General features: G+C 33.6%; 1 protein-coding gene across 1 annotated transcript in view; it reads left to right on the top strand.

Moving 5' to 3' along the window:
• Nucleotides 1-1,151: 1,151 nt before the first annotated feature.
• Nucleotides 1,152-12,739, top strand: part of LOC129216484 (protein Wnt-4-like) — a 127,459-nt gene continuing 115,871 nt past the window's right edge. Inside the window, exon 1 of the mRNA XM_054850699.1 lies at nt 1,152-1,219. Coding sequence (XP_054706674.1) covers nt 1,152-1,219 — 68 coding nt within the window. The remainder of the gene's footprint in view (nt 1,220-12,739) is intronic.

The following is a 12,739-nucleotide window of genomic DNA, read 5'->3' as shown; positions in this document are numbered from 1 at the left end:
TTTCTCTTGCTAAATTGAACTGTAATTACCAAGTCGTATTTTATACAGGGCCTGATTAATGCATGGTCCGGCGGGTCCGTGGACCTGGGCACCACAAATTTAGGGGCACCAAAATAGCCTTGCCTAAATTGCATTACTTACATTTTTTTAAGCTCCTTTTACTTTTTCTCAACTTTAAGGGAGAGGGGGCTCAAAATTTTAAAATCAGCTCAAAAACTCGTAAAATTAAAAAAAAAAATCGTTTCAGCAACAGTTCCAGTGGAAGTTCCTTTTCATTTTTGAAAAGAATCAAAAATCGTTTGAGAAGCTGCGTTTCTCAGGATAATATCAAAATTAGGTTTCGATGATTTGATCGAGACATTTGCCTCTGTTAAAGCGAGAAAGAAACCTTTTTAAAACTTAATGTCAGAATTAGTAAGATTTTTTTTTTTTTTTGCAATTTAAAATTGTTTTTAAACTCATTTTCACCTTAAGGTAAGGCAATTTTAACTCTGATTAGTAAGGTGACTAGATTATAAAGTGTTTGGTATTCAAATCCCAGGTTTCCTTTTCAATGTAGTTTCTATTCATATAAGGTTTCTAGTATAACACACTGAATTTAAAATTGTGCGGATTTTCTCATCGAGGGGGGGGGGGCACCAACTTCTAATCCGGACCTGGGCACCAGTTTGGCTTGATCGGGCCCTGATTTTATATCTAAACAATAAGAACACAACACAAAAAACTACCTTCGTCGCGTGCGCCCACTAATATTGGAGGAATTTTACAGCCGACGAGTTGGAAGTTTGAGTGCATTGTAGTAAAGAGCAATTTCGGTTTTCGGCGCCATGGGCGAAAACTGAACTGGACAAAGAGAGAGACCACGGAAGAAACTATCCGGCGGCGAGGGAAAAAGTCTGAGCATCTCCTTCCGATTGGCCGGCAGATCCCGGGGTGGGGCACGCGCGAACCACCCCCTTTTCTTCGAAAGAGAACTTTGGAAGCCGCTTACTTTTAACGCAACTCCCCGCCGGGATAGCGATTGTTGAGAACACCGGTATTCTTTTTTTTCTCTCGCAGCTAAAGAGCCATGAGGAAAAGGAGAATTATTTTCCTCCACCACGTGAAGGATTTGTAATTTCAGGAACATCCGAATTTTGTTCCACCTCACCATGCTCGTTGTAAAGAGTTTGACCGTCTTCTTGTTGTTGCTGCCCAAAGGACTGGCCATCCGGTGGATGTAAGTCATTCTGAATTTTTATTTTTATTAAACTATCTGCGCTTGAACCTGGCTTAAAAATATCGCACGGGCACCCGGGGCTTGTAGTCTGGGCATGGAATTTCTAAAGGACAGGAAATTTTTCTACAACATACGCAAAACAGTTTTTCAGTTCTTTTGAAAAACTTCACTTTCTGTACCTCAGAATCAGAAGGAGGTAAATACAAAAATTGTGATTTTCTGTTTATTAGTGCATTGAATGTAGTAGCCGCATCCAGCTATATGAACTTAATTAAAAGAGAAAAAAAAACTTTTCAATTTATTATCAGGGTTTAAAGAGCTTGCGTCTCATTCTTTGCGTGCGCCAGAAAATTCTTTTTCCTCTCTACTGTAAAATTATCGTAATATGACTTACGTTCCTCTGGCTGTATAGGTGCAGATATTATGGTTTATGTGAATAATTCGGTTACTCTTAGTAATAACCGCTCTAATTTTTTACTCCTAAGAAGTTGGTACTAATAATGACCAATTATCACATTTACCATGACAGATAATATGTTGATCATTCAAAGAGGGCGAGAAAAATTGAAAGTACCCTGGGCATGCAACATGCATGCAAGGTTCTTGCAAGTTGGGCTCTGGTTTGAACTTCTATGTGGGAAGGGATAAACCACATCTACGGGAACTGTTTAAATTACATAAACGAACAAATCCGTACTTTTGTGCTAAAAAGTAAAAGTAAAATAAAAATCGGTAAAAATGGCCAAATTAAAAAAAAAAAAAAATGCAGACCCGTGGTTTTGAGTCACTATAGGTGCTCCTTTTTCAACTCTGGAACAAGTGAGTTTATAGATATCAAGATCAGGCCCGTCATTTCAACGTTTTCCCGGTGGGCCAAAGAGTGTGTACTCAATGCAATTGTTTCTCCAAAAAGAGCCGGAAACGCGCCCATTTATATGTAAATATATCAATTTCTCAAAGCCAGAGTGGGTCAATTGCTCTCTCCTCTAAATGACAAGCCTGGTAAAGATAGTGTCAAGTGTCTGTCTTTACTACAGATATTCAACAAAAACAAAGAAAAAATGATTTCGTGTAGCCCCAAAACAAGTGTATGCATTTCTTGCAAATTTTGTGCACTTATAACGTTGTTTAATTGAATTTTAATGTATGATCACATTATGGAAAACATTTATGCTGTAAAATGGGAACAAAATTTCTGTTTTCATAACACATTGACGAAAACGATTTAAGGTCAAGCGAAACTTCAAATTCCTCAGATATATATATACGCTATAATGCTTCATTGAGGAAGTTATAAGTATTTTGAATTTTACAGCTGCTATAACTGCAATTGGTGACCCTTCATTTTTTTTCCCTCCGACAAACTTGTTTGATAGCATTTAAAATTTAATTTGGAAGCAAAACAGGCGGGGAGATCACTTAGAACTTATGCATTTTTGCTAGTATATTTTTAAAAATTCTCTCTCGCTATCTATATGTTCACTTAACTTGAATGTCTATCTCTTTATGTGCACCCCTTGAAAAGTTTTCCAGAGTATGAGAATTAACAACCGTGAAAATAAATAATGATTTCGAATAATGAAGTAAGATAAGAAATAACGACGTCAAAAAGCACAAATTGCATATTACTGAATATCTTATTTTAGATTAAATTATACATATTAAGTTATATATAATTTAATGTTTATTAATATTTATTATATTAAATAATATTAAATATTAATTAAGATTAAATATATTAAATAATATTAAATATATTAAATATTAAATTATCTTTATACATAAAGGGTAAATCTCTGTCCGGATGTCCGGGGTAAACTTCAAAACTACTCGAGGGATTTTAACGATTTTTTCCCCATAAATAGCTACATAATCGGGGAACAACTTAGGCTATAATTTATCGCTAAAAAACTTAGTTTAAGAAGGTCGTGATCGAAAACAGTAAATGTCATGTAATTACCACATCAAATGATTAAAGATTAAACCCATTGGTTCGAAACTTCTTTGCCTAACAACAGCAACATTAAAAGTAATCATAATGTAAATTTTGAATCAAGGCCTCTCTGGAGCAAGCATGACATTGCTTTCTTAGGAATTGCATCCTCATCTTTATACATAAAGGGCTAATCTCTGTCCGGATGTCCGGGGTAAACTTCAAAACTACTGAAGGGATTTTAACGGTTTTTTCACCATAGATAGCTACATAATCGGGGAACAACTTAGGCTATAATTTATCACTAAAAAACTTAGTTTAAGAAGGTCGTGATCGAAAACAGTAAATGTCATGTAATTTCCACATCAAATGATTAAAGATTAAACCCATTGGTTCCAAACTTCGTTGCCTAACAACAGCAACATTAAAAGTAATCATAATGTAAATTTTGAAACAAGGCCTCTCTGGAGCAAGCATGACATTGCTTTCTTAGAAATTTCATCCTCATCTTTATACATGAAGGGATAATCTCTGTCCGGATGTCCGGGGTAAACTTCAAAACAACTGGAGGGATTTTAACCATTTTTTCACCATAGATAACTACATAATCGGGGAACAACTTAGGCTATAATTTATTGCTAAAAAAACTTAGTTGTAAAAAGTTATGGTGGAAAACAGTAAATTTCATATCATTTCCCCATTAAATAATTACATTCGCTACTCCAATAAATTATAGGGGACGCAGCAGCCACTGTCTAATGGCGGATGAAAAAAGGTGAAACAAACAAATGCCATAACTTATAACTTGCTTAGACGTTTAGTGAATGACAGTACTTTTTCATCGTATTTGTGCGAAGTTTTCTTTTTTATTCTTCTGAAATTACATTACACCACAAACTACTTGAAGCCGGATATTTACCCGAAAGAAAACTCGTGGAATGGAATGTTTTACCTTTTTCTTTAGTATTGGTAATCACCGCAAGGTAGCGTATTGGAGCTTTGAAGTTGCGAATATAAAACCCATTGTTACGAAAATTCGTTGCCTAACAACAGCAATAATAAAAGTAATCATAATGAAATTTTTGAATCAAGGCTTCTCCGGAGCAGACATGAGTTTAAAGTCGTTTAAACATTTGGAAACTCTACTTTTTGCATCCTTAAAGAAACATAGTAGAGAGCTTTTTTTTTCTTTTGAGTGTGTACTATTTAATTAAATAAAGCGCTCGTTTTTATCAGTGATCTTTGTTTTTGTTACTTTATATTTTGGAAATTCTTCAAATTTTTATCTGCTTAAATTCGTGCTTTCGTTTCTAAATGAATATTCGTTCGTTCTTTATACTTATTGCTATTTTACTTTAATGGTAAGGAAGAAGCTCGATTTTTAATCACGTCAAAGTTGTGTTTTGAGTTCTTTCAGTTAAAACAGAAAACGAAAGGAAGTAGCGATTGCTTATTACATTTATTTCTGATCCAGGCAACGCCGGGTATTTTTGCTAGTATTATTATAATAAAATATCTATATTATTTATTAAGATATTATTGATTTAGATATTTGTAGCAATCTGCAATTTGTGTCAAAATCAGAAATTTGTAGCAATCTGCAAAAACTGTTCAGTTTCCGATCTTGGCAAAGGTTTGACTGTAGATAGAAATGTTATTTGTTTGTAAAAAAAGAGAAGAATTCGGCAATGTTTTGTCAAGAAACAAATGATATCCTAAATTGAAAGAGATTTGCACATTTCTTAGCACCCTTCAAAGATCATATTATGACTTGTTGGAGCAAACGTAATTAATATGCATACTATTTCCTGTCTGAATAATGGGGTTGTTCCTTCGGTCAAAAAACACCCTTTAGTCACTGAAATTTATAGAATAAGCAAAACAATAACATGGATCCATAAAAAACTTTTATTTTCCAACAGTTATATTTTATTTATTATTTTTTTTAATGTCCGATTTTGGAAACAAGGCGTGATCTTTATGACGTCGCAAGTGATGTACTTTGACACGCTACTCCATTGGCAACCTATATGTTTACACTTTGGTGTCAATCGCGTTGCCAGGACATGATAATTTGCCCTGTACGCTAATGTCATCAGTGAATGTCATTTCATCACTTTTGATGTCATGTGCAGTAGCGTAAAAAAATGAATTTCAATCTGCGTACCAATTAAAATAATTTTCAAAAAAATCTTAAACTTTGTGAAATTGTTTAAAAAATGGTTAAATCCTATGTTTTTAAGCATGCTCTTTCAGAACAAATACATTAAAATTTCAGAAACAACCCCATTGCTTTAACGTGCATATTTATTGATTGAAATAAAAGTATGCAAGAATAGAAAAGTCATCCGTATTCTTATTTAGATGTGAAAACTTCTATCGGCATGAATAAAAAACTATTAGTACATATTTTTAAATTTTTAGTGCTTATTTTAGGTGGTATTTTTAGTGCATATTTTGCTGATTTTGTAAAGCATATGATCCGGGCTCTGATTTATCATACTTTTTTTTTTTTTTAATTTAAATGCAATATTCTTACAATGTTGTGCCTCAATAACTTCTTTAAAAACAAGTTTTCTCTAACCAGGAAACATCACGATCAAGGAAATTCAAAAAAATTCCAAATTGGTGGCATTCGAAAGAGCATTGGAAAACATGTTTATGGCACTGAAACTGCGTGCCCTCGTGACCACGTTATCGAAATATGATGTCTTAAAAAATGCCGAAATTTTTAGTAAAGTCGCCAAATTTAGCGAGTTTTGTTCAGAAATGTAAGGTACAGCGCGAATTCAACATCTGCATCTGACAAGACATTTCACTTCCATATTTGGTCACCACCAAAGCGCGTGAGAAATATCGCATTAATTCTTTACTCGGGGTGACTACCATGGCGCGGGGTGTCGTGGCACAGACTGCGGCATTGAAATTTTTAGGGGCTTGTGTTCCGGGATATTAACGTGCAACTGTACAGGGGAAAACGCCACAGCCCGAAATATTTGTTTTATTTTATTGTAAAAACAATGGAATTTTTTGTTATTCTTAAGACTGTTAAAAACTGATGTTTAAAACTTTTATGTTTCTGCGGGTGAAATATTTCCAATCAAAGAGTTTTTTCGATGATGAAACTGTTTTGAAAAAAATATGATAACCGTAGAGAAACGGTAAACACACTTTAAAGTCTTTTTTTTTTTTTTTTTTTGAAAAGTCGTAAATCTGAAGTCTTCAACAGTATCTAAATACGAAGAAAACGACATTTTTAAAGATTTCAAACCATGTTCTCAAATTTAAAAAAAAAAACGATTTCTGTCAGTTATTTCCAGTGTGTTTTTCGTTATGTGTATCGTTTTCAAGTTATGTGTAAACCCTCTAACAAGTCAAATAAAAAAAAATCTGTATTAATTTTTATTTTGCTCGTATTTGAATTCCCTTTTAACGTGAAACATAATTGGTAAAAGTGACTTCAGTATTTTTAAAAATGACTAAATAACATGCAATATGATGTGCATTTACGTTATAGCGACTTTCAGTTGCAGTGACAGACTTTTTCGAACTACAGGGGTTGTTGTAATGAATGTCGACTATAAAATTTTTGATAAGAATCTGTTATGAAGTAATTTCCGGCATCGTTAGTTTTGCTGTGCAAATTTTTGACATTTACTATACGTTGTTTTCTTTTTTTTAATTATTATTTTTTTCGATTTTAAATTGAACATTTTCGCTAGCAGTGGTCAGACAATAAAACTTCATGAATGATAATAACTTTTGAAAAAATAAATAAGAGCTGGGATACTACAATCCATAATCATATTCTTTCAACATCAAAAACTATCCATTTTATTTTCAATATATAAGCTTTAATAAGCATGTTTTTTTTTTGCTTAGTCATATTAATTCTCGTACATAATTATTAATTACTTACAACACATTTCATTACAAGAGTACAAACTTAAATTAGTTAAGTAAAACACACTTGAAATGCACTTAAATTCTGAAATGCATTATTATCATGATTACAAAGTTAAATCCTGCGTTCAATTTCGTTATAAAGTTGTAGCTCCTCTGGATAAAGCTCTCTAGTTTCCATTTCACAGGCTTCATAGTTACTTTTTAACTTTACCCACCCAAGTAAAGGGTTAATTCGAAACATCGTTTACGCGCTTTGCAGATGACCAGAAATGGAAATGAGAGTCTTGCTAGACGCAGGCGATGAAATCACGTGGTATTTTCCATTTCTTGCCAAGTCTTTAACTTTGGCGAATTTTCGTAAGATTTCGACAGACTTTGACCCCCCATATCTCAAAAACAAAAGGACGAGGGCACACAATATTTGGGTCAAATTTTTTTCTAAAGATACTCTTTCGAATGCGACCATTTTTAACTTTTTTCATGATTACTGAACTCGTGATGTTTCCTGGTAAGCACTTGGAGGAAACGTACAAAATTATTTTGAAAGACGAAAACTTGATAGATTAGGTACAGTAGACCCTCGTTTTATACGCAGGGGCTATGTTCCACGGGAATGCCGTCCAAATCAAAACTGCTTAAATAAGACTTAATAATAGTGTTAAAATAGGGGTTAGGTTCCATAGATGAAAAGAAGTATTTAATTCTAGCAATAGGTCAAGATATTATAAGTTTCGTGTGCATTTATTTCGATACATATCGCTCATTTGAAAGAAGAGTGCCACAATACGAAGAAATGAAATTTTACAGGAAAAGCGTTTGATGTTGAATACTTCAGGAAATTTGCATTAAGAAAAGTAAGTTTGCAGCGCTCTCCAGTGGTTAATATTCGAACAAAAAATCTGTCATTATTTTCCAAAGAAGAGAACGTCCTTTGAAGGCTTTTAACCGAAAAAAAGAAATTGAAAAATTTCGTATTGTGGCACTCATCTTTCCAGCACAACGTGGATTGAGAAAACATGAATTAACTTATTGTTTGTATAAAACGAACTGATGTGTGCATCACGTGACTTCCTTTTACTCCAATTTAATGTAATTTCCCCATTACTGGCAATTTTAAGGTGATTCAATAGTTTACTCTCTAAATATCACCAACAGTGGCCAAATTGAAACAGATTTTTCAAAAAAAAAAAAAAAAAAACGCCAAATTTGTCGCGAAAATGGCGACAAAACTTGGCGACCAAAAGTTTGGCGATATATCGCCGAGTGTCTGCCAAATAATAACACCGCTTGAGTTTACATCGAAATTAACAATGATTTCTCCCCAAAAAGGCGCAAAAGAGCCCTTTAGAAACACCCGAATGCAACCAAAAGGAAAGATGCATAACTAGACCCCCCCTAGGAGTCTACGTACCAAATTTCAACTTTCTAGGACTCACCGTTCTTGAGTTATGCGACATACATACGCATATATGCACATACATACATGCGTACATACAGACGTCACGAGAAAATTCGTTGTAATTAACTCGGGAATCGTCATTATGGATATTTCGCGTGTTTATACGTTCTTAGGCACTTATCCACGCGTGGTCGAGTCGAAAAGAAAAACTCAATATTCATTCGGGGGTGAGTAAAATGGAAATTAATTTCGATTTCTGAGTGTAAATTTTTTTCGCGAATACAATACTTCCTTTTTTGTAAAAGGAAGTAAAAAAGAGCTGGTTATTATAATCTTTTGTCAGTCATTAATTATTTTTCTCTGTAGTTCTTTGTGGGGCATTAGCACATTCATAATCACTAACGTAACTTCCATGACGGTATCTTTCTTCACTAGCAAATCAGAAAGATCATTTGTCATTGTCAAGGAGTGGCTCAAAATTTTCAGTGAAAACTTTTGGTTGTGTAATATTGGTGTCGGTATCTTTGTTAGTTTCGTTCTCCTTTGTCACTTCTAAAAGCTCTTCTTTCTTGTGAGTTCTGAACTGTGTGAGTTTAATAATTTTACTTTTGTAAAGAGCCCTGGAACCAATTGCAAAAAAAAAAAAAAAAAATCCTCAGTGGCCCAAGCTTTTTTATTAGCGAGCCAAAATGCAGTTTAATGCATGTTGTCTGCAATGTCAGGAACTGGGAATTTGAAAGAAGAAAATATTTTATAGTTTTGCTATGCCGTATCCGCGTAAAATCAAAACTCATCTGCGTAAAATAAAATAAAGATGTCAAATCTTAAACCACGTAAAATAAGCTCGAGTAAAATGAGGATCTAGTGACTGTATTTTCCAACTGTAGATATGTCGTCTTTTGGAGCAATAAGTGTTATTAAAGTTCTTCCAGAACAAAGATCTGATTTTGCAGCTTAAGTTTGGGTTCGCTGAAGAATGTTATCATTTGTGTTGTAAATTTCAAGCTAAATTCATCTTTCTTTTACAACCTTCAGAACGACTAAAATCCAGGTGTTCATGTATAGAAACCTTAACATTATTATCTGGCTGTTATTGAAAAGCTTTCGAAATTCCACGAAAATGATAAAATCAACCTTTTAGGACTATTTTATCCAAGGTGCCGGTGGATGCAGTAACCATAAACTTAAGTGGTCACGTGTTTCACTTTATGGCTTGCCCCCTGACAGCCGAGTTCGATAACAATAACTGAATAGTATAGTACCCTTTTTTACGGGCGTCGCCTGTCTAGTTAAACTTCGCAACAAAAAATCGGATATTGACTAATGGTGGGTATACGGACGAGTTTGAGTCTTCAAGAAACGACAGTTTGCCATTATAGTGAAACAAAATTTACACCTCATCAGACCAACTCGGGGTTTAAAAGATGCAACACTCAAATCAGAAAAGACAAGAAATAACTCATGATTCTTTTTTGGGCGGTTTTTTGGACTCGTAATTCTTTCTTCAGAAAAAAAAAATATTATTTTATTTTATTCAATTAATAGTTCCTCTAGAATTAACCAAGTCTGCTTTCCCTATGTCAACATTGACTTTTACTGCAACCGTATCTCTCTGTGCTGTTTTATTCTCCGCGTTATATCAAACACTTCTTTTAAAGTGAGAACAAAAAAAAAAAAAAAAAGAGCCATAAAAAATTTTGTGTGAATTAATATGAAAATATGTCATATTCATTCTTTCAATTTTCAACTAAATGGGGGAAAAAAACAATTTAATTACCTTTTTTCTTCAAGATGAAATTGAGCAAAGTAAGAGAAGTTATACAAATGAATTAATAGAAGAAATAAATTGTACAACAAAAAGCTCCTCCATTAAAAAAATTCCATTTTAAATAAGTAAAAAAGAAAGAAAAAAGGAAAATGAAGAAAGAAAGATTTCTCTACAATATTTAACCAGCTAATTTTAAAATAAAATAATTTTCCTTGGAAAAATTTTTTAGCCGTTGCCCAGTAAAAGGAAAACAATATTTAAACCTTAAAATCTTCCTCTTTATGAAAAAATGAGGTACTTATGGCGTTCTGAACGATTTTTACTCTTGGAACTGTAGTCCCTCTTTTATTTCATTTTACCCTTCATTTTGAGCATTTTCCTTTTATTTATTAATGTATTTTTTGAATTTATTCATTTAAATAAGGACATTTTTCTCGCAGATCATTTGGTTTTTTCTTGTAAGGATTAGAACTTTTTTTGTGCCGACCCCCTTAGTTGCCTAAATGTTTCACTTGATATTCCCCTTTGGACACTAGAATTTCTTTCCCAATGAGATTGTTAATATTTTTTAGGATTTTTCCATAGTTGTCGGAATTTTTTAATCTTTCACTAACCCCCCTCCCCCCACCTCCCTCTCGACCTTTTTTTCGGTCATGAGTTTTTTTTTTTTTTTTTTTTTACTGAAATTTTTATACATATGATCGCATACACACACTGTGCATAATGGATTACTGGGAGTATACCCTCAGAAAAATTGATGTGAACATCACTGAAAAGGGGGGGGGGGGGGGAGCCTCTCTTGCACAAATGCAAATAATAAATAAGATGAAATAAAATCAAATAGCATTAAAATGAAAAGTGAGGTAACGGTAAAAAAAATCGACTACTGATCGTAGTTTTCCCATCAATCAGTAGGATTTTCCAATATGAAAGAATGTCACTTTGTCGGTGAAATTTTTCGTTATCATTTCAAACTTTTTTTTTTATCATTTTTCTTGGTAATAAATTCTTTTTTCCGTAATGAATTTTTTTTTCTTCAGTAATTTCAATTTTTGCTTTTTAGTCATAATATTTTTCCTCTATTATTACAGAATTTTTCACTTTGATCATTTCCTTGGTCTTTTCTCTTTATCTAGGATTTTTTTCTTGCTCAGTGAGGCTTCTTATTTCTATGACTAGAAAGTCGCTCGTCACGATATGACGGGGGAAAATTGCTTCTACATTTGAACGAAGTAATTGCTTGTTTGGTGATATTTTGATAATTGAAATTTTAACCCATTCTCCAGTGGATTAACCGTAAATTCCAGTAGATTACGTTAATAGTTGACCACTTTTTCGTTTCTTCAACCTCTTAAAATGAGTCTTACCAGTAAAACAGTTAAGATACCGGATCCAGTTCAGCCTCGTCAAAATAAAGCATTTCCCTGTATGTCAAACATTACCAAAAAATGTAATCAAATTTTCATGTCGTCGAGCGAGTTTCATTGTTGATGACGTCAGGAGCGTTACTCGATCATTAGCTATTGTATATATCCGCAGAGCCTGATTACCGCAGGGGCATGAGGGGCACAGGCCCCTTCTCTTAGATTTCAGGGGGGCCCAAAATCCCTTTAATTTATCATGATAGTTAAAAATAAATAATGATTTCACTTAGAAACTAGAGTAAAATGATATTATTGATATTTGTGCAAATGCTAAGACAAGCAAAAAAATCTCTTATTTGTTGATAAAATTCCCCTTAAAAACTTGATCTCTTTGCAAATCCTAAAACCACTCCAAGCTTAGTCTGTATTTACTATTAAAAGTTAAATCATAGATAACTTTGAAATTTACGATTTAATGCAACAGGCAACGTTTAACCACATCTTATACAACTATCGTATACAGTATCTCTTCTACTTTTTAAATGTATAATACTCTATTATGATATGAGGTACCACCAAATTTAGCATGGTTGGGTTAATGTGCAAGTATCGAAATATTTTATAGCTTCATTATATAGAATAAGCAGGAATGAGCGGGGGGGGGGGAGGCACAAAATGAATTTCATGCCTAGTGTCTACAAAACTCTTAGTATGGCCCAAGGGGGGGGGGGCTGAAATAGAACTGTGCCCCGTGTCCAATATCAGAATGATCGGGCTCTGTATATCGGCTATTATATATGTTGTAATATTTACTCTGGATTATTCCCTTTTTTGAAAATTTTATATTTTCTTTGTTTTAAATTTTTTTTCGTTGTTCCCTCCGGTTTGCATTCATTCGTTGAAACGGGAAACGAACCTGCTAATTTACTGTCACAACTCTCATAGAAGAACATACATCTGCGTACTAAAAATCAACCATCTCAGTAACAACTGTTGCTTGCAGTAAAGAAAAATTCTAACTTATCTTATCAGAGATGAATAACGACATTGTGTAGCTGTCACCAGAACGGGAATTTCCAAACTTCTGCTTATGAAGAGAAGACATGCTTGGAGACACAAAAACAAGAAACGTTGTTCGCATGTCCTCTGC

The sequence above is a fragment of the Uloborus diversus genome, chromosome 2, assembly GCF_026930045.1.
Source record: "Uloborus diversus isolate 005 chromosome 2, Udiv.v.3.1, whole genome shotgun sequence".
In the NCBI taxonomy this organism is placed as follows: Eukaryota; Metazoa; Arthropoda; class Arachnida; order Araneae; family Uloboridae; genus Uloborus; species Uloborus diversus.
The sequence above is the reverse complement of the archived record's forward strand: the minus strand, read 5'-3'. Positions and strand labels throughout refer to the sequence as shown.